Source organism: Theobroma cacao, chromosome 1 (assembly GCF_000208745.1).
Source record: "Theobroma cacao cultivar B97-61/B2 chromosome 1, Criollo_cocoa_genome_V2, whole genome shotgun sequence".
Lineage (NCBI taxonomy): Eukaryota > Viridiplantae > Streptophyta > Magnoliopsida > Malvales > Malvaceae > Theobroma > Theobroma cacao.
In genome coordinates this window covers 36,078,522-36,106,300 of record NC_030850.1, presented here as the reverse complement: position 1 = coordinate 36,106,300, position 27,779 = coordinate 36,078,522, and the positions used below count along the sequence as shown (strand labels likewise).

General features: G+C 33.2%; 2 protein-coding genes and 1 long non-coding RNA gene across 5 annotated transcripts; all 3 read left to right on the top strand.

Moving 5' to 3' along the window:
- Positions 5,775 to 22,647, top strand: LOC18614441 (UPF0481 protein At3g47200). Of its 2 annotated transcripts, none has more exons than XR_001926350.1 (2): positions 5,775 to 5,943; positions 22,617 to 22,647. XR_001926350.1 is itself a non-coding variant. In XM_018114647.1 (2 exons), exon 2 carries the CDS (start codon positions 6,181 to 6,183, stop codon positions 7,456 to 7,458), a length of 1,278 nt encoding a protein of 425 aa, XP_017970136.1. In that variant the 5' UTR covers positions 5,775 to 5,943; positions 6,169 to 6,180; the 3' UTR covers positions 7,459 to 7,636. The 2 variants fall into 2 exon arrangements, 1 of the variants encoding a protein (XP_017970136.1); XM_018114647.1 differs by lacking the exon at positions 22,617 to 22,647 and adding an exon at positions 6,169 to 7,636.
- On the top strand, positions 5,857 to 22,639 carry LOC108660578. The gene is made up of 3 exons (XR_001926361.1): positions 5,857 to 5,878; positions 22,326 to 22,389; positions 22,609 to 22,639. It is a non-coding gene; the product is annotated as an uncharacterized LOC108660578 (long non-coding RNA).
- On the top strand, positions 23,130 to 25,090 carry LOC18614434 (UPF0481 protein At3g47200). Of its 2 annotated transcripts, none has more exons than XM_018114595.1 (2): positions 23,130 to 23,353; positions 23,580 to 25,090. In XM_018114595.1, the coding sequence occupies exon 2, from the start codon at positions 23,592 to 23,594 to the stop codon at positions 24,879 to 24,881; it is 1,290 nt and encodes a 429-aa protein (XP_017970084.1). In that variant the 5' UTR covers positions 23,130 to 23,353; positions 23,580 to 23,591; the 3' UTR covers positions 24,882 to 25,090. The 2 variants fall into 2 exon arrangements, with proteins under 2 accessions (XP_017970084.1, XP_007052259.2); XM_007052197.2 differs by having other exon boundaries at positions 23,131 to 23,353; positions 23,572 to 25,090.

The following is a 27,779-nucleotide window of genomic DNA, read 5'->3' as shown; positions in this document are numbered from 1 at the left end:
CAGCTTCTACCCAAACTACCCCTAGCAACTTTATCTGGTACAACAAGCACCTCCCCATCTCTGCCAAGGTTTTATTCATTTTTTCAGCTTTCCCATTCTGCTGAGGACTATATGGAATAGTTAACTGATGTTGTATTCCACAGGACTCCAGATATTGCTCAAATTCAGTAGATGTATACTCCTTACCATTATCAGTCCTCAAGGTTCTTACACTTTGTCTTGAAAAATTTTCAGCAACAACTTTGAATTTCTTGAAATAACTCAAAGCTTCAGACTTCTGCTTCAAGAAGAATATCCAGCAAAACTTTGAATAATCATCAATAAAGATGATGTAGTATCTGCTTCCATTAAGTGAAGCAGTCTTCATGGGACCACGCAAATCAGTATGTACCAATTCCAACTTCTTGGTAGCCTTCCATCTACTTTCTATAGGAAATGATTTTCTTGTTTGTTTACCAAACTGACAAGTCTGACATATCTTATTCGGTTTTAAAATAACAGGCAATCTTTTCACCAAGTTTCTGAAAGACATCAGAGTCAAAGTATTGTAATTAACATGGCCAATCCTTTGATGCCATACTTCAGACACATCAAGTTCATTATATAAAGCTAAGTGAGCAGCATTAGCCAAATTCAGAGGATAGCAATTGTTTTTCATAGACACTATAATCAATTCTTTACCCTGAGAATCAAAAACTATACAACTATCACCCTTAAACAAAATACGGTAATGCTCATTAGCTAATTGTCCCACACTCAACAGATTATGATCAGCAGTATGAACATAGTGCACAGTAGATATACTTGTTCTGCCTGAAGTAGTTTCAATGTCAACAGTTCCTACTCCTAAAATATCCAGATAATTTCCATCTCCTATCTTAACCTTTGACTTAAAGCTTTTGTCAAGGGTAGAGAAAAGAGATTTATTACTTGTCAAGTGATGGGAGCAAGCACTGTCCAAAAGCCAAACATTAGATCTTCTTGAATTCTCACCAGCTGTTACATTGCTTGAATTTTCATCAATTGTAGCCATAAAGAGAACTTTATCAGCATCTCCATCTGTATGCTCTACAACAGCAGCTTTCTCAGGTGCTTCAGCCCAATTTTTACATATCTTTTCCACATGACCCTGTTGATTGCAAGCCCTGCATTTAACATTGGGCCTGAACCAGTAATATTTTTCAGTATGACTAGTCTTCTTACAATGCTTGCATGGTGGAAATTCCCTCTTCTGATCCCCCTGTTGAGTATCTCCACTCTTCCTTCCTTTGTTTTTCTTATCAATTGAACTGTCCTTCAAGCCATTACCTCTCATTTTCACATTTTTAGCTTTAGCTACTAAGGCAAAATTTGATGCACTCTTTTGTTTGAAAGCCCTTTTTTGTTCCAGACCTTCCAAAGCATGAACTAACTCCTTAAAAGTAATCTGAGCTAGATCCTTGGAATCTTCTAATGAGGACACCTTAGTCTCATATTTCTCAAGTAAACTCATTAACATTTTGCTTACCAGTCTCTCTTCTGTAACCTCCTTCCCTAGTAGCCTCAATTGGTTCACTAATCCCATCATCTTTCTAGAAAATTCTCTTATGTTTTCACTGTCCTCTATTCTTAACATTTCAAATTTCTGAGTAAGATTAAATGCTTGAATCTGCCTAGTTCTTTCACTCCCAAAAAACTCCTCTCAAATAATCCCAAACTTGCTTAAGAGATTTCAAATGCATAACCTGAGCAAAACTTTCATCAAATAAAGCTGAGTGAAGGCAAGACAGAGCTTTGTACCTTTTGGCTTTGTCTTCCTCAAATTGCTTGATCTGAGCTATCATCGGATTAGCTCTCCTTTGCACTGGTTCCTCATCAGTCTCCACTGCTTCCCACAACATGAAGGCTCTGAGATAAGCCTCCATTTTCACACTCCAGAATGAATAGTTCTCTCCGGTGAACTTTGATGGAGCTGATGCATTGAATCCATAGCTCATATTTACAAAAACTGATCAAATCCTAAGCCCTTAAGATCACTGAGAGCTCTGATACCAATTGAAGAAAATTAAAAGCTAAGCTGCAAAGCTAAGCAATGAAAAACAAAGCTTAAAAAATAGAGAAGTCTGAGAAGTCTAAAGAACTAAGAATTCCAGAGAATGTGAACTGAAAATTTCTTACTGGGAAGAAGTGTAAATTTCATTTTATTTCAAGTATATATATTCAAACAATTCAAAAACATTTCTTGATAAATCGGATCACAACAACAAACTACACACAAATCAATGATCCCTCAACGGTAAAAAATTGAAATAGAAAACCATGGCTGTTAAGCCTTAAAACAGACTAAAAAATGACACTAAAATGAAGCGTATAGGACTTAACTAAACTTAGCTAAAAAACGATATGAGCAACATCGTTTTGAGTACAACCAACTTAAAACATAAAGAGTAAAATGACACACTTTGAAAACTTATAATTGCTGATGAATAAACGTCATTGTTTTGCACTAAAAAGTTGAAGCTCTTCTCTTGTTCTTCACATGCTATCACTGTCAGAATATGAATGTAACGACCAAACTTCGGTCGCTACTGACGTCCGAGACCTACGGGAGACCCTGCCAAGTCCCGAACAAATCTCTATGAAATTCTCAAAGACATTTATTAAAAATGCTCTCATGTGCATAAGCGATTAATAATAATAGTCGTACTACTGATATTTCTTTTTAAATTATAACAATTAAATGTCAACCACTAAGTTTTTAACAATACATATCCATGAATTACAATAATTCACAACATCTAAAAATCTTATGTAACTTAACCCTAGACAGTGGAGCGAGCTAAGAGATGCCTTTATCTATTCTCAATAGACTGAATACGCTGATGAATACACACTAGGCTGATCCTTGCCTGAAAAAGGAGAAATAAAAGGGGTGTGAGTCTCATAGACTCAGTGATCATCATCGACCTCGTGAGCAAGTGAGAAGGGGAAACAAACAGAAAGGTTGAATGTTTATAAATCCAAGAGTAAGTGTAAGAAACACATTCCATTAAACTGTGAGATTTTGTTTTTATACCTTACAAGTCTTAAAAGTAATAAATCACCAATAAACAAATATTAAAACGGTTGTATCTAAAGTATTAAAAAATCTTTCAACTTCAATAACCAATCAATAATAAATTCAATGGCAAGTGTAAATGAAATGTCTCAAATATAAAAATGAGAAATAACCGATCACCGATGAATATGTAAATTTCACTTGCCATTTAATAAAATTTTTCAAGTGTTAATGCCATGCATTGTATAATAAAAATTCACAAGTGAGCATCATCCTTAGGCTTACTCTCTCAGATATCATCACCTACTCATGGGAACTGCCTACGTCACCATATGAATTGGGGCTTCAGGTCCCCCTTTACCTACTCGTGGGAATTGCCCACGTCACCATATAAATCGGGGCTTCAAGTTCCCCTTTACCTACTCGTGAGAATTACCCACGCCACCATATATAATCAGGACTTCAAGTCTCCATTTACCTACTCGTGAGAACTGCCCACGCCACCATATATAAATCGAGGCTTCAGGTCCCCCTTTACCTACTCAGAATATCTCAATCACGTTAAAATGGAAATCATTGCAATTTAATGCATAATTTATTTCAAAGCATGGTATACCCATCAAATCAGCATGTTAAGTGAAATCAATAATAATTTTTTTTTATCAAATCCCATGAATCAAATAATGATCATTGGTCCAAACATTACACAAGCTTGCAAGATATAATTTTGAAGCGAAAGCCATTGAAAGGTTTGTTTTCTCGTAATTAAAACCTTGTAGATATTTACTTATGTATAGTATAAAAAAAATGAATTTAAAATCCTTGATTGCAATCACAAACAACCTAAGACTTTCTACCAACTCATGCTTTCCATAATTTCGTCAACCATCAAATATAACATATATAACATATTTATCAGGATATAATTTTTGAAATTTAGCACCTACTCACCTCACAATAACAAGACACTACATCGCTATTTCTATTTACCGATCGCTCATCACTTCCTCCGACACGCCACTATAGTGCACTATCTTTACTTTAGTGCTTCCTATTAGGGTTAAATTGGCCTAAGCCCAAGTCTCCACCTTTCTTCTCTTTTGGGCTTACCCTTTCTTGTTGCCATTGGGCCTCCTTTCTTGTTACTATTGGGCCTTTCTCATGGGCTCTTTCCACTTCTCCTTATTGGGTTATGCCCACTATTTTTTTTTTCTTTTCTCTATTCTTTTTTTTCCTCTCTCTTTCTTGGTCGGCTGCACCTTTTTTCTTTTGTTTTTTCTTTCTTCTTCCTCTTCCCTACCGACATCGTACCTTTCTTCTCTCCCTTTTTCCTTTCTTTTCCTTCCTTCTCTCTCCTTTTCCAGCCGATGGACCTTCCTTCTCTCTCTTCTCCTCCGGCCAGCCTTCTCCCTCTCTTTTCCTTCTCCTCCAGCCGATCTTCATTCTCTCTTTTTCTTTCCTTTCTTCTTTCTCTTTCCCTCCTTCTCCTTTCTTTCCTTTCTCCTTTCTTCTTTCTTTCTCTTCTCGATTTTTGGTTGAATGTTTTTTTTTTCACTCCCTCATAGCCGACTCTTTCTCTTTTGCAGCTCTTCTCTTTTTTTTTTTTTATTCTTTCCTTCTTCTTTATTTTCTTCTTTGACCGGCCCCCTACCGTTTTTTTTCTTTTCCTTCTTCCCTTTGTTCCACGTGGCCAGCCCCCATTTCATTCTTCCCCTTCTTTTATTTTTGCCTTCAGCCGGCTCCTACCTTTCCTTCCTTCATACGGGGTGTTACAATGAATTACCTTTCAACAATTTTCACTTTAATTGAATAGAAAACTAAAAACAAGTAAGAGTATTTTATTTTATGGGCTTTGCTTGAGCTAAGATTGTCTGTATGGTTTGAGAGTCAGTACCACCACGATGAAAGCAGCAACAGTTGTAGTTCCTTTTCCAAAATTGCTGAAATAGACATGCTTTAAGTCTTGACGAGAGTAGTGAGCAAAGTTCTCTCAAATGTAATACAGGATTATGCCCTCCTTTTATCTTAAGTACCATCCTTGGATCGAACGAGTTGTCACGAGTCCATCTTTCGTACAAAAAATTATTGCTTGCTAGTTGTTAGTTGTCAGGTCCGTGGCTTTGGATGCGCGTCCTATCTCCATCCTGGATCAGTCCCATGCACCCGTGAATCACAATCGTCTGTGGGACTCGCTAGACCTGGCTGAGTGAAAGCATGGGTCCTACCCAAATTCTATCTACACTTGTCTCTCCATGCGAATTAATACTAGCCTAACAGGAGGGGTTCTTCCACCCTCGCATCATCAAAACATGTGGAAAAACAATTTCTTTCATTCAATCCCAACCCATTTTTGTTGACCAGGGGACCAGCTGGTTGATCATTTCATAATTGAATTATTCCAGGAACTACATGCCTTAAATTCAATGTACCTGGCCACAAAGACCAAGGGTAAAAGCATACGCAGCCCCACATTTGTCATATCGAAATTTTGTGTGTTTTTCTGAGATAACCACTCCACAGAGCAGGCTTCCCTTCAACAAAAGAAAAGATTGTTGAGTCCTAGATCTCTCATGTTGAAACTTTGATTTGTGATTGCCTCTTTACCAATCTCCAGCCAAAATGAAGATTGGACCCGCATCCAAAGCCACAGACTTGACAACTAACAACTAGCGAGCAATAAGTTTTTGTACGAAAAATTGACTCGTAGACGACTTGTGCAATCCAAGGATAGGACTTAAGAAACAAGGTGGGCATTTTCCTCTATAAATGTGAGAGAACTTTGCTCATTACTCTCGCCAAGACTTACCGGAACCAGTTGTATTCAATAACGAAACCAAGTTGGTTCATCTCGCACTTTGAACCTTGAGCTGTTTCTGCTGGTTTGATCCTTTTCTTCAGCATCAGAGGTATGTATTTCTATTCTTATGAGGGTTTTGAATTTATTTACTTTTTATTTTTAGTTAATAGTTTCACTTTTGATGAAATTAAGTTCCTTTATCTGAATCTAACCCTATGATTTTTCGGGGTAAATCTAAAGTTGTGGCTTGATAAGGCTTTAATCTAAACGTGTGGCTTGATTAATTTTATTGCTATTGCTCACTGGTTTAATTGTCGTTTGTTTACATGAGAAGGAAGTTGCATATATGGCAGCAAACACCGAACAAGAAGTTGCTGCACTTATTGAGAACAACCACCAACCCCAATATTTGGAAATTGGTATCCCTGAAGAAGACTTTGAGCTTGCGCCTGATTGTTGTATTTACAAGGTCCCTAGTCGTTTTCGTGAAGCAAACCAAAAAGCCTTCACTCCGCGGTTGATTTCAATAGGGCCTATTCATCATGGTAACAAAAATTTGGCTCGAATGGAGAGGCAAAAGGAGAGATATTACGACAAATTTTGTCAAAGGACTTCCGAAAACACATTGGAACAATTTGCCAGTTTCATCAAAGCGCGAGTAAGAGATATATGCAGGTGTTATGATGTCGAATTTGTCTTGGACACTGAGTTGGCGGTTTCCAAGTTTGTGAAGATAATATTATTTGACGCAGTTTTTCTCATTGAGTTGTTCTTGAGGAACTCTGAAAAAGAAGTCATCGACTTCTTAGTCAATAAGGTATGGTTAAGAGTTGAACTAGAATTGGATTTGTTATTACTTGAAAATCAACTCCCGTTCTTTATCCTTGAAGCTCTATATAACCTAGCTTTTGCTACCTCTGGTAAACCCTCTTTTCCCCACCTTGCTTGCTTGTTCCTCAACGAAAACGAAGATCATTTAATCAACAAAAAGGGGATTAAACACTTTATAGATTTAACTAGAAGCGTTCTAGTGAGAACTTGTCCTTCAAACTCAATTGAGTGTATCGACAACATATACAGCGCAACGATGTTGCATGAGGCTGGTGTTAAGTTTGAAGCTATTAAAGATAACGTTGATGTGAGTGACTTGTACGTAAAATTTGCAAAAGGAGTGCTAAAAATCCCATATTTTTATTGGAACGACCACAGTGAAATTTGGATTAGAAACCTGATTGCCTTCGAACAATGTCACTATTCCGGGGAGGCTTATTTTTGTAGTTATATGCAACTGTTAGACTATCTTGTTGACACAGATAAAGATGTGGATTTGTTGGAAAAGGAGGGGATTTTTGTTAATGATATGGGAAGCAATGCAGCTGTGGCAAATATGATCAACAATCTCATGACGGGTGTTGTAAACCTTAGTGTGTGTTATGACAAAATAGGAAAGGATTTGAACGAGTATTATGATAATCCTTGGAACCGTACAAGGACAACCTTGAAACATGTCTATTTCAACAATCTTTGGAGAGGAACTGCTACTTTTGCTGCTTTCATCGTAGTGGTAATAACTCTCACTCAAACCGTATTGGCAATCTTGGATCGAGCAATGCCTACAAAATAAATACTCTTACTTGATTGGTAGTATTCGATTCAAAGAAAAATGAAATCAATCTTTCTATTTGTGTTAGTTTGCGTTTCTTTTGCACTTTTTTAAATTTATTTGCCTTTCCACTTTGAGTGGAAAGAGAATTTGTTTTCAAGCTTTGTTGCACTTATCATAAAATGTACTGTTACTATTAATGAAGAATTGTGTGCCTATTAGATTTTGTCATATTTTTATGGGATTGACTTGTTCCTTGTATATAACTAACTGGTAGTAAGACTATGACTCATTCTCTTTCTTTTTTCTTTTTATATTCAAAGGCCACAACCTTTTTTACTAATTATTCTTTCTTTCCTTTGTTCAAACTAAAGTATTAAAATAATTCGTGAATTCATTAAATGTGTAACTTGTGACAACTAAAAAAGTTTTTCATGAAATGTTAAATTAAAAAAAAAAACTAAGATCTCAAATGATTTTTCAAACTTCTATCTTTTAAGGAAAAAGAAAATTTCTCATGATTAAAATAAAGAATAACAAATAAATAGTTGATCGTATGAGATTGACATCTTAAAAACTTAAATCCGAACTCACCCATTTAAGTTATATTTATTTTTAAATATAAAAATTTTTATTACTATTTTAAATTTATAATTAAATAAAAATATAATATTTATTATTACAAAAACATTTTTGGATTGTGCTGGTCGAGCCTGGGTCTAAAAAATCATGACCAAGTCTGGCCCAAGTCGGGCCAATCCAATCAAGGAAGCGGTACGAAGAGCAGCAGCTTGGAAAAGGATCAAACTGCAAAGTCAGTGAAAGTCTGAAGAAGGAAGAGACAAGTCATGGAGGTGGAGGAGAGCGGTGGTGATGGAGATAGGACCCGCGTCAATAGCCACTGGTATTGGGCCACAGCAAGCGTTGCCACAGGTAGAACTATTGGTTCCCGTGTTTTCAAATTTTCACCTTCAACATTTATAATTTTGTTTTTATAATTTCATTTGAACAGGTGGAAGATTTGATGGAAGTGGGTGCAAGTAAAAGAACTGGACTTGGAATTCGTCCCAGGGCAGGGGATGAATGAGTGCTTTAGCCTTGGTTTAAGGCCATTTTTTCTTTCTGGGTTTTCATTTTTCTTTCCTTTTCAGTGCCTTGTGTTACCTTAATGCAATGAGTTTTGTGGTTCAGCTCTGCATCTTTCTCTGCATAATTATCAAACAATTAGCATTTGCATTACGCAAAGGGTTTATCTATGGCAGGTGGTGTTTGTGCCACGGTTCAACAAAATGTCAGTTAGGATGTTGTGAAGGAGTTGTAAGTTGACAACAAACACTTGAAGCTGAAAAAAATATAGTATTCAATTTTCCAACACTTATCATTTTTTTTTTTGTGGGGAAGTTTTTCGGCAGACAACCCATGATTGCAGGGGGAATTCTGGTAGATGGTCGCTATACTGCCCATTACCGAATGGCTGCAGTTAAGAACCAGATGGAAATTGCGCCCAGCACCCTCCATTTAGCATCTGCAGAATACAAACGTAGTTTTCTGCCTGACATGTTACGAATGGTTTTAACATATTTCATTGTATTCCTGGTAGGTGGTGAATCCTGCACAAGTTCTGAAATTTGGATTCCATGTGCCATTTTTCGAAACTTTTACCGTCCTGAAACTAGGGGTGTTGAGATGATGCCTTTTCCTGACAATGCAATGTGGTCCATGGATTTCCCACACACACACACACACAAAATGTTCCCTTGCGAAACTATAAATTAATATATATTAAATTTGTGGGTGAGATATGAGTGGTTGGTTAAAGTGATTTTCTACAAATAGCATCTTACTTATAGAACATGCACATCATATTTAGACAAGGATACTTTGTCGCTTTATAACAACCTCTTTAAAAAAACAATGATTTTTTGTCACTTCAAACAATAAGAAAAAGCAAAAACAATGACTTTGTACGACGGTTGGCTCTTAATTGGACGAAACAAGTGGGCTCTTTCCAATGTTAAGAACTGATTTTGTACAAGGATTACCCCATTTTGCACTTTGAACCTTGAGCTGTTTCTCCTGGTTTGACCTCTTTCTCTTCAGTGGTACGTACTAATTCTATTCTGACGAAGGCATTGATTTTATTTACTTCTTATCTGTAGCTAATTGCTTCATTTTTTATGTAATTAAATTTTATCATTCGGATTTGACTTCAAATTCTTTTGGGATAAATTTAAAGTTGGGCGTCATAGGTACCTCAAAACGAAAGTTTAAACACCATGTTGGACTTATCAAGGCTTAAATCTAAAGTTGAGGGTTGATTAATTCTGTTGATATTGCTAACTAGTGAGAAATATTGTCGTTTGTTTCCATGAGAAGGAAGTTGCTTATATGGCGAACACCGATCAAGAAGGTGCTTGACTAATTGAAAACCACCGTCTGACTTCTCTCTAAACTCTTCCCTCCGTTGGCCGCTTTCTACTCCTCTCTCACCTTCTCCTCCACCGGTGGCTTGAAGCTCGATCACCAAAAACCCTAAATATCTCTTCCCTCTACTGGCAATTTGTTAGTATTTTTTTATTATAAAAAAATGCAGTTGTTGATACATAATTTTATGATTTATTATAGATTAAATAAAGATATTACTTTTTAATAATCTTTAACATCTTAATAAGCTTAGTAAATATGGGTGCAAATTTTTTTATTCTCGAAAGTAGAAATCTTTATTCATTATATTTTTAAATTGTCATTTTTTTGAATAATTTTTATTGATGAAAATTGTTATTTATAAAAATAAAATTAATGATAAGAATGAATTTTTCATTAAATCACGTAGAAAATGGTTTATTTGATTTAAAATTGTTTGTTCATTGTAATTTTAATTTTAGTCATTAAGTTGAAAAAATTAAAAATCAATTTAGATTTATAATGAAAAGTAAATTGACTGTAAATCTTGTTGCTGAGTCTATATACATGCTATGTAATTGAAGTTTGATGATGAATGAATTTCAAAACTGTTGATGACTATAATTCCTCTTAAAGATTCTAAACTAATAGCATGTGACGCTATTTATCTTTGTTACATTATTATCTTAACTATTTACTTAATGAATTTTTAGCTGGATAACTATAAGCAAAATCTAATTTTAAAAAAATTTACAAAAAAAAAAACGACAAACTTTCATATGATCAACCTGGAATGAATTTGAGTATTTCCTATAACCCATCATTGGATTTGAAGATAGTTGTACAGACCTTCTATACAAATAAATTGATATAATATTTGTCTTGGTATGTGCTCATACAAAATAAGCTCTAAAGATAAAAAACAAAAGAAATCACATATCTTAATCTCTTAGAAGAAGTTGACTACCATGTAAAAATATTTAGGGTTTATATTGAAAGATTTTTATTGGTGCTAGAACCGTTTTACATAAAATTTTCTCTATTTAATTAAATTATCTTTATTCAGCTGATATAATATTTAATGTGGTAACTATGCTCCTCAACTCAAAAAAAAAAAAGACAAAAGGAAAATTTACAAATAAATAACTTGAATATATTTATAGACCATAATCCTAAGCTTATATAATTTGTATTTTTCCTTAATTTATAGTTCCAACTCAAAAGAAAAAAAAATACAAATGAGTAATTTGGATATATTTACAAACCATAATCATAAATCAAAATTAAAAAATAATTCTATTTTACATTTTGCTAAGGGATTGAGCATAACTAGGTAAGTTAATGGATGATAGGGGCAACTATCATATGTTAAGTCTGATAATATATCTTGGTTAACAAGAAATAAGTTACGTTTATAATTAACATTTTTTTTACAAAATAATAATTAAAAATAAAGAAGGAATAGAAACCATAAACTAATTATCAAATTAATCAAATAAAATAAAAGCAAATACAATAACAAAACATTGGTCAAGTAATGACATTAATTGGTCACTTATAATAGAGAGCTGTTTTAAATTGAAGAAGATATAAATCAAATAAAATAATAAAATATTGACAATTAAATATAAAAATTTTAAAAAATTTACAATTTTTGTGTTCTATAAAATTTACTATTTTCCTTTTTATATAATATTTTTTTCAGATTAAGTAAAAAAACATATCAAAAGTCCTTACTTTAAAAAAATAGTAATTCCTTTCCTACATAATTATTTAATTTTTTAATCATAAAATACTAATCCAAACTTGAATTATAAGAATGAATTTAATCACTAAATTGTGGATATGATGATAGAATGTTTGATGATATTATCAAGGGAGATGTTGTGCATATATCGGAAGATGAATTGGAGAAAGTGTGTGATGCAAGATTCGTTAAATGGTTTAAAAATTATGTAAGTTTATGTAAATTATAAGTGAATTTTTAATAATATTGACGCATTAATTATGTAATTATTAATTTTGATCTTGTATGTCATGTTTGTAGGTTGCAACACATACAAATGAAATTAACCCACGTATACTTGAAATTGCTCATGGTCCAGGACGTATGATAAGGTGTTACAAAGGATACTTTGTAAATGGTTTCAAATTTCACACCCTAGATTACGGGCAAAATCGTAAGACAATGAATAGTGGGGTTTGCATAAAAGGGAGTTTTTACAATGATTATGAGCGTGACTTTTATGGTATTTTAGTGGATATAATTGAGTTGAAGTATTTTAAAATCGAAAACAGAGTTGTGCTATTTAAGTGTCATTGGTTTGACACTAAAAAAGGTAATAAGGTAGATCCTTTGCATGGTCTTGTTGAAATTAAATGCAACTCAATACTTGCCAATAATGAACCATTTGTTTTAGCAGCACAAGCTCACCAAGTTTATTATAGTAGTTATCCATCACGGAAAAGAGATCGATGTGATTGGTGGACAATATTTAAAACAAAAGCTAGGAGTAGATATAACATTCTTAGTAGTGGAGATAGAGAAAATGAAATTGATTTGAATGAAGAAGTATACCAAGAAGACGTGTCTATTTCAATGAATGCTACTCCATCGGAAGAACTTGATAACTTGACAGTCTTAGCAAATGGTGATTATGATGAGGTTAATCTCTTGATTGAGGATGAAGACGATGACATGCAAAGAGATGAAGATGAAGAAGATGACATGGAAAGAGATGAAAATGAAGATGACGATGAAAAAGAAGATGAACTTGAAGACAACGCTTCTGAAACTTTGAGTGATGATAGTGATAATAATGAAGAACATGAATTTGATTATTCTGAAAGTGAATGATGATGGTTGGCATATATGATATTGGTTTGATATTTTTTGTTACATGTTGTATATTTGTTAATTTTATAATATTAAAAGATCTTGACTGTGTGTGAAATTTAATCTAAGTTTATATTTATAAATGTTGAGATTAATACTATATAATGTCAATTTTATTGTACCAATGAATAATCATACTTTTCATTGTTGTAATTGATGGTTTCTATACTTTGTTTCAATTTTATATCTAATGGATTTGTGTCTGACTTTTAACATTATAAATGTTGCAAGAATGATGGTTAAAAGGAAGCATTCAAAATCGTGACCTAGATCAAAAAATGCCTCTGAAAGTATGTCTTTGTCTACAAATGCTAGAGAATTTGTTGATCTATCCATTCAACAACAGATGCAGCTGGAGTTTCATGATGTGCCATTTGAGACACCTTCTTTGTTGGGTGCATTTGCAAAGCAAGTAGAAAATGAGACATCTACTCACGATTCTCGTAGATCCCCATCTATTGATTTAGATGCAAGTGTAGATGACATATCCTCAAGGTCAAGGGGTAGAGGACCTAGTGTAGGATTACAGACTCATGTTGATCCAGCGAACAGATTGTGTATAACTCCAATTGGGGAGAGGTGTGTTGTCTTAAGATATTTCTAATAGTTGTTAATGAAATTGTCATATTTATTAAAAACATTAATATATTAAAATTTTCTTTTATATTCTATAAGCACTTTTTTCGAGCGAGAGGTCACCGCTACAATCACAAGGATCATCAAAAATCACTTTAATGGTCCATGGTCGATATGGAGGAAAGTCCCTAATGATGTAAAGGAGTTAATGTTTCAAAAATTTCAGGTATGTAGTTTGTTATTTATTGATTTATTATAACTTTAAGTTTTCAATTAATTTCTATCAATTTTTTTAATAATGAAAAAATTTTGAACTAGGAAAAATGTGTTTGGTCTGCAAATCACAATGTTTTGGTTCGACGAATATGGGAAAAAATTTGTTCTGATCAGTTAAGAGACATGCTGTCAGAAGAAAGGAATAAAGCAATGACAGAAGCCAAAACAAACAACATTAGGGACTACAAAGGCATGTCAAGGGAATAGATCACGAATAAAATCTGGGATCTCCTTATCGATACGGTATGAGGTACAGAAGAATGGCAAGACAAATCGAGAAAAGCAAGGCAAAATGGTTTGACGGCAAAAGAATGAAGCATCCCAAAGCACACTGGCGGTTCAGTTTCATTTGTGGTTCATGCAAAAAGGATGGTATGAATTACTTTTACTTCTCATTTATATGTTTGGTTTTCTTTCAAACTAAATTTAAATTGTCTGTTTAGTAGTTTGACTTTGATTTTTCCTTTTATGTAATTTATATATATCAATTATGATTGAGTATATGTAGTTGTAAATAAATGCAGGCAATTGAGATGAAAGGAGATTTTAGTTTTTTGGAAGTGTTCAACCATACTCATAAGCGTTTAGGGGGTCATGGTGATTTTATAGATAACAAGTCCAAGTCTATGAGTGTACGTACCAAATTGATTAATTTTAAAATTAAAGTTGACAACTGTAGTTGAATACTAATCTAGTTTAATTTTTTTTTTGTAGGAAATGTATAATTCTGTAATATCACAGAAATATGGTGAGTATTCATCTTCTCAGCCAGAATTCGATCCGAATGCTTGGACTAAAGCAATAGGAGGGATTGAGACTACACGCATTCACGTGCATGGGTTTGGTACTCGGGTCCCTGCTACAGCTTTACTTACTGGAACACACATCAATGTAGCAACATCTGAGTCTGCATGTGACCCTATGCCCTCAAACGCTACCAGTCCCGCAATTGCATTGGAAGAGAAAGTAGAAAATCTTTTAAAAAACTTGGGTAAGATACGTGATGAATTACATGGAGAAATACATGAAGAAATTAAAAATGCAATGGCAGAAAGCATAAGTGAATTTATGGCACGTATGAAAAGTATGATCATGACTAATGCACTTTCAAAACAAGGAACTGCGGGACCTTCAAGCTAACATCTGCACAAGTAAGATCACATTTCATGATATGATGTCAATGTTTCACTGTTACACGGAGATACTTTTTAGTATAGCTGTTTAATAACAATTTTAGTTTTATAATCATATGTGTTTAACTTTTCTTAGATATTGTGTGTTAGGGTAATTTTAAATTATATGAGTTTCACATTGAATTTCAGTTTTTAATATTTGTTTCTTTTATATAATATGAAATTCAAATGTCGATGTGAATGGATATTTTATTATCGAAATAGAAATTTGTTTTTTTTTTGTAAAATAATTTTTGGTAATTTTTTGAGAAATTGATAATCTAATAAAATAATTTCCGTTGGAAAAGCATTTCCAACAGAAAATTTCATGGCAAATGCTTTTTTGAATATAAAACAATTCCATTGGAAAAGCATTTCCAACGGAATTTGGAAAAGCATTTCCAACATAATTCTGTTGAAAACGATTTTCCAACGGAATTGTTTCCAACGGAATTGCTTCCAACAGAATTGTTTCCAACGAAAATTTCTATAGGAAATTTTCAATGGAATTCCTTTGGAAATTAATTTCCAACGGAAATCCAGTCGAGTTCCCTACAATAAGCTCATTTTTCCAACTAAAATTTCCAACGAAAAGTATTACTTACGATACTTTTACCGATGGAATTTCCAACGGAATTTAGCCTTTTTCCAATGAAAAATTTCGTTGGAAAAGGCTGATTTTTTTTGTAGTATCTCGATCTTGTTTGCTTGTATTTTGGTGTCAATAAAGATCCATCATTCGAGAAAAAGAAGATTAAACACTTTACGGATTTAATTAGATATTAAGTGCTGAGGGCTTGTCCACTGAACACAAGTCTTGCAGGAAGCCATTTTCGTATAGGAAGCCACATCATGCACAACGCAACGAGGCTGCAGGAGTCTGGTGTTGAATTTAAATGTGTTGTAGTTAATGATGATTTTGGTGTTACGTTTAATGGTGTTTCATATAATTGTTATAAGATTGGTGGTCTTGAGTATGAAGGTGTTGAGCTTATAGATATGCTTATGGATGATATGCTCAAATTTACTATGTACAGCTTGCTTCAGGTACGCTTTAAGAAAGGAGTGCTAAAATTGTTAACTATTGATGTGGAGTACGAGATTGAGATTCATTTTAGAAATTTGATGGCCTTCGAATAATATTATTATCCAAAAAGACCTTATTTTTGTAGTTATATTAAATTATTAAACCCTCTTGTTGACATCAGTAGAGACGTAGATTTACCAGTAAAAGAGGGGATTATTGTCAATAGATTGGGTAGCAATGTAGCTATGGCAAATATGATTAACAATCCTGCGGTGGGAGTTGCACATTCAACTTTGCTCTAAGGTGAAATCGGTATGGAACTAGGGTGGCATTATAAAAATTCTTGGAACCATAGATGGACAATCTTGAAGCAGGTTTATTTCTACAATCTTTGGAGAAGAACTGTCACTGTTGCTACTTTCATCGTGGTGATACTCACTGTCTTACAAACCGTATTGGCAATCTTAGAGAAAGCAACACTCACAAAATAAATACTCCTACTTCAATGCAGTCTTCGATTAAGTGATAAATAAAATTAGTCTTCTTATATGTGTTAATTTCTTTGTGTTTTGCTCTTTTAAGTTTATTTACCTTTCCACTTTGAGTGGAAAGGGAGTTTGCTGCTCTTATCATGTACTGCTACTATCAATGAATAATTGTGTGCTTATTTCATTTTATCATATATTTATTTGATGGGCATGTTCCTTGTATGTAATTACAAACTAGTAGTAAGATTTGTTTATACACCATCACTCATTCTTTTTCTTTTTGCTTTTTATATTGACAGGTCCCAACTTTTTGTACTAATTATTCCATTTTTTTTGTCTTTGTTCAAAGCAAAGTATTAAACACGTTGACACTTTGAAAATTTAAGTCGAACTCACTCATTTAAGTTATATTTATTATTAAATATAAAAATAATTTTATATTAATATTTTTAAATATATTTTATAATTAAAATTAAATATAATATAATATATATTAATATAGACATGTGCAATCTAAACTTTGTAATTTTGTTTTTATAATTTCATTTGAACAGGTGGAAGATTTGATGGAAGTGGGTGCAAGTATAAGAACTGGACTTGGAATTCGTCCCAAGCCAGGAGATAAATGGATGTTTTAAGCCTTGGTTTAAGGCCATTTTTTCTTTTTGGGTTTTCATTTTTCTTTCTTATTCAGTGCTAGGGATGACAATAGGTACCTAGTTATAGAATAACTGCGAATACCCGATCCGATTATATAAGGTTGAAGTACCATATAATCGGGCTTAGGATGAGTTCGGGTAGTGATTTCAGTACTTGTATCGGGTTCGGGTAAAGTTCAGATACCACCCCTTGAGCACCCGTTACTCGAACTTGATTATTATTTATAAATATTTTATTATTATTTTAATAATTAAATAAAAAATTTATAATTTTTACTAACTTTACAAGCAATTCTTTTTGTTAAAAATTAACAAATATATGAAAAGTATGGTTACTCTAATTATTAATATGATGATATTAATATATTTAAATTAAAAAATTATTAGATTGTTAATTATGCTAAATAATATGAATATTATATCATATTATAAAGGAATATAATTATTATTATATATATACTTTTAATATAATTATATTTACTTTCTATTTTGTGTCAACATTACAAAAATTATGACTTATAAAATTATTAATTATAATATATATACCATTGTTTATATAATCTTATAATATATATACTTAAAGAAAGTTTTTGAGATTAGAATAGTTTTGGAACCTAAGTGTTTCTTTTTAATTTCATGAAATTAAGAATAAATCCATATAATTAATTAAATTAATTCATTAAACTATTATTATTACTTAACTTGTAATGTTTTTCAATATATATAGTTTATATATTGTGTTAATTTATAAGAAATATAATTACTATTATATATATTAAAATATTTTTAGTANGTGCTAATTATTTTATGATGTTCTCTATCCCATGGCTTCAAAGCCTATATAACTCTAGGGTATTAAAGTTAGCTTGCTCAACGACCCATGATAGAATAGCTAATCATAAAACAACTAGTTCCTTCCCCACATTCAACTCTCCAATGATTTGAATAATTTTGGAATCTAATTATTTTTTTTAATTTCATGTTATTAAAGACAAACTCATATAATTAATTAAATTAATTTATGAAATTATAATTATTAATTAACTTGTAATGTCTTTTAATATATATACTTTATATATATATATATATTAGATTCATTTATAAAGAATATAATTATTATATTATATATATATTAAAATATTTTTTATGTGTGCATGTGTGTGTGTATGTATATATATATATGTTCTTTAAATATAAACATATTTACTTTCCATTTTGTGTTAACATTACAAAAATTATAATTCATAAAATTATTAATTACAATATATATACCTTTATTTATATAAACTTATAACATATAAATCTAAAGGGAAGTTATGAGATTAGAATAGTTAATTTGGTAATTGGGTATCCATAAAGAAGATTTTAATAATTTTTTTATCTAATTGAGTATTTAAATGGGTTAGGGTAATTATAAAGTAGTGGGAATGTATGAGGATTAGGGTTAAGATAGTAATTTTAAAAATTATTCGAGTAGTTAATAGGGTTAAGGTATTTGATTTTTAATAGGGTTAAGGTTGGGTACCTCGAAATTAACGGGTACCCTACCCATTGAGATCCCAATTCAATGCCTTGTGTTAACTTAATGCAATGAATTTTGTGGTCTGCTCTGCATCTTTATCTGCATAATTATCAAACAATTAGCATTTGCATTACGCAAAGGGTTTATATAAGGCAGGTGGTGTTTGGGCCACGGTTCAACAAAATGTTAGTTAGGATTTTGTGAAGGAGTTTTGATTATGCTGGAGAAGGTGAGTTAATCTGAACAATCAAGTAGGTATACTTCCATTCCATTTGTGGTCTCTTTTGTCCTTGAACATTTGGATAAAAACTTTCCCAGCTCTATGTGGTCAACGAATATAGAAACTAACCTGTCTGGAATTGGTAAAGAAGCAATCACAAATCAAAGTTTCAACATGAGAGATCTAGGACTCAACAATCTTTTCTTTTGTTGAAGGGGAGCCTGCTCTGTGGAGTGGCTATCTCAGAAAAACACTCCAAAAATTCACTATGAAGAATGTGGGGCTGCATATGCGTTAACCCTTGGCCTTTGTGGCAAGCTACATTGAATTTTAGGCACGTAGTTCCTGGAGTAATTCAATTATGCAATAATCAACCAGCTGCTCCCCTGATAAAAAAAATGACTTTACGATTTTTTTTTTTGAAAAGTAAAAGATATATCATTTCATGTAAATATGTTTACAAAAACTACCATTCTACGGTGGCAGTGCAGCCAATGAGCGGAAACATGTGGGACATTGATTTCTCCACTATGGCTAGTAAATGGATTGGAATTGAATGAAAGAAATTGTTTCACCCCATGCTTTGTTCATATGAGGGTGGAAGAACTCCTCCTGTTTGGCTAGTATTAATTCGCGTGGAGAGCCAAGTGTGGGTACAATTTGGGTCGGACCCACGCTTTCACTTAGCCAGGTCCAGCGAGTGCCACTGGCGATTGTGATTCACGGATGCATGTGACCGACCAAGGCTGGAGATAGGACCCGCATCCAAGGCCACGGACCTGACATCTAGCAAGCAATAATTTTTTGTACGAAAGATTGACTCGTAGACGACTTGTTCGATCTAAGGATGGAACTTACGAAACAAGGTGGGCATTTTCCTATAATACATTTGAGAGAACTTTGCTCGTTACTCTCGCCAAGACTTGCTGGAACCAGTTGCATTTAATAACGAAACCAAGTTAGTTCTGTAATATCCCATACATAAAAAAAAAAAAATTTAAAATATAGTAGATATATTTTAGTTAGAGTCAGATTACGTTATCACGTTTAAATAAAAATTAATCAATCTTATCTTATCATATTTAAAAATAATAATAAAAAAAAATAAATTAAATAATAATCCGTTAATCTTATCAAATTTTAAAATAAAAATAATTAATTTTATCCCAACACGTTTAAAAAAAAAGGTAGAAAAACTCACGTAGTTTATTTCATCAGACTCAAATGATAAGCAGTCAGAATAACTTAACACCAAGGAAGAAGAAAGACAGAGAAAAGGGAATAGTATTCAAGGGATTTCTAATTGAGGGATGTTTAGAGTTGTGTTTTCATAGTTTTGGCACAAAAGCTTTAAATAATTTACACTCTTTTTTACCTTTTTATTTAAATTTGGTACTTTTTCGATGACTTTCCGGTGACATGATCAGTACCAATGAAAAGGTCTTGAAAAGATCTTTTCAATGGCTTTTGTAGCATCTCGTTTGGCCTTGTGGTTAGGAAGATATGAATTTTTAAAGTTAATTGGGAACCTGATTTTTAACAGTTTTGACAACTTAATTTTGGGTCACCGAAACTCCATATTCCGGCAAGGTTTTTGTCATTTCTTTGAGGGCTTTTGTAGTATGAAATGAGATGTTTAATTTGGCGTCAATAGCTCAATTATAGGCTTCCTGTGTTAAGAGAATTGAAGCCTCAAAATAAGCTTGTTGAAACTGAAAACCCAGAAATTTGGGTATTTTATGATGATTTTGAGAATATTAGCTTTCGAAACTTGGGAATTTTTTGTTCTTTTTAATCGAAAAAAATTTTGGTGCTGTACTATGATATGAATACTGCATATTGGTGTTGATTTCATCACTGGAAATTTTTCAGGTTAAAAGTTATAAAAGCTCAAAGTAGGCCAAATGGCCATCTAGATTTTGAAAATTTCAGAAAAACAGAAAATCCCTTTTAATTTTTTTTGAAATTCGATTTTAATTAATATGTGATAAATTCTGCTGTAAACTTCATAAATATTGAATATGTGATTTCTACTGTATTTTTATATCTAAAAGTATATATATTTATATTTTATAAATTTATTTCTTAAATTAGTAAATTTTATTAAAATATCAAAAATTTATGAAAAATTTTAAATATGATTTTTAGGAATGAAATTTGTGTTATCTTTCTATCTAAAATTAAAATCCTTATTGATTTTATGATTGAAGTTTAAGTCTCAACTTTATTGAAAATTTTATTAATTCAAAAATATATATAATAATAAAATATTATCTTATTAATAAAAAATGTTCTTAAATTATTCTAGAGATCGCTACACACCCTAAGTGCTTAGGATGGTCAACGGAAAGTCGCCTTGTAGGATTTGTTTGCAAATTCAGTTCTGATTTTTGTATGTATTTCTTGAAATATTAAGCTACTAAGAGGATTTTTTGATTTGCTACTTGAAAGTGGAATTGACAAAATCAGGTAAGTGATTGATATCTTTTTTGTGTTTTCACACCCTAAAAATTAGCCTCAATGTGCAATTGAATTTCATATATTATGTATACTATATTTTGTCCTATGATTTATAAAATCGGGTTGAATTTGCAAAATGTATATATATGATTTTCGTATGTTGGATTTTAGAATATGAATTTTTGTGAAATACGATTTCTGATTTTGAAATATAAATATGATTTTTATCTAACATATGTATATATGATTATCTTCGTGATTATATATATAAGTACTTAGTTTGAAATACATATGTTTTTGATATGCATGATATGAGTTTTGTGAAAGTAAATATTATCGTTTTGTGAACTTGGATAATCAGAAAATATATTTTGTTTTGTCTCCTAGTATGACTATGTTATGATCTTACCAATGGGGGTTAAACGTTGACCATGTCGACATGTATTATGTGATTAGAGATTGATATCTCAACTGCACCACTGGTTGTAGAATAGTGTTACTTGTGATATCTGTTCAGAGTAGCTAATAGTTGTTTCTGATATACTTATGACCCATGCCACTGGGGTTAATTGTAGTTTTATGACCCATGCCACTAGGATTAATTATGGTTTTTGTATGATTATGACCTATGTCCTAGGGGTTAAGTATGGTCATAGTACATTACGGGAGACCATTAAAGTTTGCAATAATTGTGAAATCATATTTATCCATTATTATAAAATTTTGAAATTAAGATAGTTTTGTTATTTGAATTAGATTACCCAAAATTCTGTTTTTGATATTTATATGAGAATAAAAGTTTTAGCCTAAATGTTTTGTGCATGCTAAATCCGGATGAAGGGATGTTAGTCACTTGCTGAGCTGTTGGACTCACTCTTTCCTTCACATTTTTTTCAGGTTATAATTTGGTCAAACAAGTGGAAAACTTTAGGGAGTGGCGTTTCATAGGCTAGCATATGGTGTTAATTTGCTTCAAGATTGTTTAAATGTTGTGAACCTTTTAGCTACCTTAAATTGTTATTCAGGATTTTATCTTAGTATCTTAACCCTGAGAATTGTTATATTTTATAAATATATTTGATCCATTTTAGTTAGTTAGTTAAGATGTATGTTTGAGCCTTGCATGCCTGTAAGGTTATATCTTACAGGTGTGTGGCGTCTGTTATGCCTCGGGTCTGGGGCGTGACAGGTTCATCTCGCACTTTGAACCTTGAGCTGTTTCTACTGGTTTGATCCTTTTTTAAACATCAGAGGTATGTACTTCTATTCTTTTGAGGACTTTTCATTTTATTTGCTTTTTATCTTTAACTAATTGCTTCACTTTTGATGAAATTAAGTTCCTTCATCTGAATCTAACCCTATGTTTTTTTGGAGTAAATCTAAAGTTGTGGCTTGATAAAGCTTTAATCTAAACTTGTGTTTTGATTAATTCTATTGTTATTGCTCACTGGTGTTAATTGTCATTTGTTTAGGGGAGAAGGAAGTTGCATATATGGCAGCAAAACACCGACCAAGAAATTGCTTCATTTTACACTTTGAACCTCGAGCTGTTTCTCTTGGTTTGATCCTCCTCCTCTTCAGCATCAAAGGTACGTACTTCTATTCTCTTGCATATGCTTTTACCCTTGGCCTTTGTGGCAAGGTACATTGAATTTTAGGCGCGTAGTTCCTGGAGTAATTCAATTATGCAATGATCAACCTGCTGCTCCCCTGGTAAAAAAAAAAGGGGGTTGGAATTGAATGAAAGAAATTGTTTCACCGCATGTTTAGATGATATGAGGGTGGAAGAACTCCCCCTGTTAGGCTAATATTAATTTGCATGGAGAGCCAAGTGTAGGTAGAATTTGGGTGGGACCAATGCTTTCACTCAGCCAGGTCTAGCGAGTCCCACAGACGATTATGATTCACTGGTGCATGGGACCGACCCGGGATGGAGATTGGCCCCGCATCCAATGCCACAGACCTGACAGCTAACAACTAACAAGCAATAAGTTTTTGTACGAAAAATTGACTCGTAGACGACTTGTGCAATCCAAGGATGGGACTTAAGAAACAAGGTGGGCATTTTCCTCTATAAATGTGAGAGAACTTTGCTCATTACTCTCGCCAAGACTTGCCGGAACCAGTTGTATTCAATAACGAAACCAAGTTGGTTCATCTCGCACTTTGAACCTTGAGCTGTTTCTGCTGGTTTGATCCTTTTTTTAAACATCAGAGGTATGTACTTCTATTATTTTGAGGACTTTTCATTTTATTTGCTTTTTATCTTTAACTAATTGCTTCACTTTTGATGAAATTAAGTTCATCTGAATCTAATCCTATGTTTTTTTGGAGTAAATCTTCTAAAGTTGTGGCTTGATAAAGCTTTAATCTAAACATGTGGCTTGATTAATTCTATTGTTACTGCTCACTGGTGTTCATTGTCATTTGTTTAGGGGAGAAGGAAGTTGCATATATGGCAGCAAACACCGACCAAGAAATTGCTCCACTTATTGAAAACAACGACCAACCCCAAGATTTGGAAATTGATATCCCTAAAGAAGACTATGAGCCTGCTCCTGAGTGTTGTATTTACAAGGTCCCTAGTCATTTTCGTGAAGCAAACCGAAAAGCCTACACTCCGCAGTTGATTTCAATAGGGCCTATTCATCATGGTAACACAAATTTGGCTCGAATGGAGAGGCAAAAGCAGAGATATTACAACAAATTTTGTCAAAGGACTTCCAAGAAGACATTGGAAGAATTTAAGAGCTTTATCAAAGCGCATGTAAGTGGTATATGCAGGTGTTATGATATCGAATTTGCCTTTGATCTTGAATTGAAGGGTTTTAACTTTGAGAAGATGATATTATTTGATGCAATTTTTATCATCGAGCTATTCCTGAGGAACTTTGAAGAAGTCAACGACGATTTTTTATTCTCTAAAGTATGGTTAAGAGCTAAACTTGAAACGGATTTGCTATTACTTGAAAATCAACTCCCGTTCTTTATCCTTGAAGCTTTATATAACCTAGCTTTTGTTGCCTCTAATTATCCTTCTTTTTTCTATCTTACTTGCTTGTACTTAAGACTCGAGCAAGATCAAACATTCAACAAAAAAGGGATTAAACACTTTTTAGATTTAACTAGAAGCATTTTAGTGAGAACTTGTCCCTCAAACTCAGATGAGAGAACCGACCGCATGTACAATGCAACGAAGTTGCATGAGGCCGGTGTCAAGTTTAAAGCTACTGGAGATGTTGGAGATGATTATGTTCTAGATGACTTGCTTAACGTAAAATTTGAGGAAGGAGTGCTACAAATCCCATGTTTTTATGTGGACTATGAAACTGAGACTTGGTTTAGAAACCTTATGGCTTTCGAACAATGTCACTATCCAAAAGTGCCTTGTTTTTGTAGTTATATTGTACTACTAGACCATCTTGTTGAAACTGATAAAGATGTGGATTTATTGATAAAGAAAAAGATTCTTATTAATGAAATGGGAAGTAGTGCAGCTGTGACAACTATGATTAACAATCTCCATACGGGAGTTGCATCACTTTCTATGTGCTATGACAAACTGGCAAAGGATTTAAACGAGTATTATGATAATTCTTGGAATCGTAGATGTGCAACTTTGAATCATGTCTATTTCAACAATCTTTGGAGAGGAACTGCGACTGTTACTGCTTTCATTGTGGTAGTACTTACTCTCACACAAACCGTATTAGCAATCTTGGAACGAGCAATGCCTACAAAATAAATACTTTTACTTGGTTGCAGTGTTCGATTCAATGTAAAATAAAATAGTTTTATGTGTGTTAGTTAATGTTTGTTTTGCACTTTTTCAGTTTATTTACCTTTTCACTTTGAGTGAAAAGAGACTTTGGTTTCAATCGTTGTTGCCCTTATCATGTACTCGTACTATTAATGAACAATTGTGTGCCTATTAGATTTTGTCATATTTTTATAGGATTGGCTTATTCCTTGTATGTGACTAGTCTACTAGCTAGTTGTAAGACCATGACTTATTCTCTTTCTTTCCCCTTTTTATATTCAAAGACCACAACTTTTTTTACTAATTATTCTTTATTTCCTTTGTTCTAACTAAAGTATTAAAATAAATTCATGAATTCATTAAATGTGTAACTTGTAACAATTAAAAAGCTTTTCATGAAATGTTCAATTAAAAAAAATTCAAAATCTCATATGGTTTTTCAAACTTCTTTCTTTTTAGGAAAAAAAAATTCTACCTTTCAAAAAAAAAGGGAAAAAAACTCTCATGATTAAAATAAAAAATAAAAAATGGATAGCTATCGGACGCGATTGACATCCTGAAAACTTAGATGCGAACTCACACATTTAAGTTTTATTTGTTATAAAACATTAAAAAATTTTATTAATATTTTGATATTATAATTAAATAAAAATATAATATTTATTAATACAATAATAGTTTTGGATCGAGCTGGTCGAGCCTGGGTCTGAAAAATCATGTCCAAGTCTGGCCCAAGTCAGGCCGATCCAATCAGGGAAGCAGTGCAAAGAGCAACAGCTTAGAAGGGGGCCAACTGCGAAGTCAGTGAAAGTCTGAAGAAGGAAGAGAACAGTCATGGAGGTGGAGGAGAGCGGTGGTGATGGGGATAGGCCCCGTGTCCAAAGCCACTCGTATTGGGCCACAGCAAGTGTAGCCCAGTTTGGATGGGCTGTATCTTCGTATCGTAAAGGTTATGCTGGTGATCATCGTTTGATGCCCATGAAAACTTTTGCCGTCGCTTCTCTGTTCCTCGGCGCCTCTGCCTCCGCATCCGTCGCTTTCCTTAACGCTTCCGGCATTCACAAGGTGATTTAAACAGGTAGAACTATCGGTCCCTGTGTTTTCAATTTTTCACCTTCAACATTTGTAATTTTCTTTTAATAATTTCATTTGAACAGGTGGAAGATTTGATGGAAGTGGGTGCAGGTAAAAGAACTGGACTTGGAATTCGTCCCATGGCAGGGGATGAATGAGTGCTTTAGCCTTGGTTTAAGGCCATTTTTTCTTTCTGGGTTTTCATTTTTCTTTCCTTTTCAGTGCCTTGTGTTACCTTAATGCAATGAGTTTTGTGGTTCAGCTCTGCATCTTTCTCTGCATAATTATCAAACAATTAGCATTTGCATTACGCAAAGGGTTTATATATGGCAGGTGGTGTTTGGGCCACGGTTCAACAAAAAGTCAGTTAGGATTTTGTGGAGTTGTAAGTTGATAACAAAAACTTGAAGCTGAAAAAAATATAGTATTCAATTTTCCAACACTTATCATTTTTTTTTTTTTTTTGTGGGGAAGTTTTTCGGTAGACAACCCATGATTGCAGGGGGAATTCTGGAATAGATGGTCGCTATACTGCCCATTACCGAATGGCTGAAGTTAAGAACCAGATGGAAATTGCGCCCAGCACCCTCCATTGAGCATCTGCAGAATACAAAGGTAGTTTTCCGCCTGACATGTTACGAATGGTTTTAACATATTTCATTGTATTCCCGATAGGTGGGGAATCCTGCACAAGTTCTGAAATTTGGATTCCATGTGCCATTTTTTGAAACTTTTACCGTCCTGAAACTAGGAGTGTTGAGATGATGCCCTTTCCTGACACTGTAATGTAGTTCATGGATTTCCCACACACACAAAATGTTCCCTTGCGAAACTATAAATTAATATATATTAAATTTGTGAGTGAGATATGAGTGGTTGGTTAAAGTGATTTTCTATAAATATCATCTTACTTGTAGAACATGCACATCATATTTAGACGAGGATACTTTGTCGATTTATAACAACCTCTTAAAAAACCAATGATTTTTTGTCACTTCAAACAATAAGAAAAAGAAAAAACAATGACTTTGTACGACGGTTGGCTCTTAATTAGACGAAACAAGTGGGCTCTTTCCTCTGTTAAGAACTGATTTTGTACAAGGATGGGTTTATTTTGCACTTTGAACCTTGAGCTGTTTCTCCTGGTTTGACCTCCTTCTCTTCAGAGGTACGTACTAATTCTATTCTTACGAGGGCATTGATTTTCTTTACTTCTTACCTGTAGCTAATTGCTTCATTTTTTATGTAATTAAATTTTATCATTTGGATTTGACTTCAAATTTTTTTGGGATAAATTTAAAGTTGGGCGTCATAGGTACCTCAAAACGAAAGTTTAAGCACCCTGTTGGACTTGTCAAGGCTTAAATCTAAAGTTGAGGCTTGGTTAATTCTGTTGATATTGCTAACTAGTGAGAGATATTGTCGTTTGTTTCCATGAGAAGGAAGTTGCTTATATGGTGAACACCGATCATGAAGGTGCTTGACTAATTGAAAACAACCACCAGCCCCAAGATTTGGAAATTGATATCCCTAAAGAAGACTTGGAGCCTGCGCCTATACAAGGTCCCTAGTTGTTTTTGTGAAGCAAACCAAAAAGCCTTCACTCCACAGTTGATTTCAGTAGGGCGTATTCATCATGGTAACACAAATTTGGCTCGAATGGGGAGGCAAAGAGAAAGATATTACAAAAAATTTTGTCGAAGGACTTCCAAAAAGACATTGGAAGAATTTTTTAGCTTCATCAAAGAGCATGTAAATAGTATACGCAAGTGTTATGACGTTGAATTTGTCTTTAAGACTTCCAAGTTG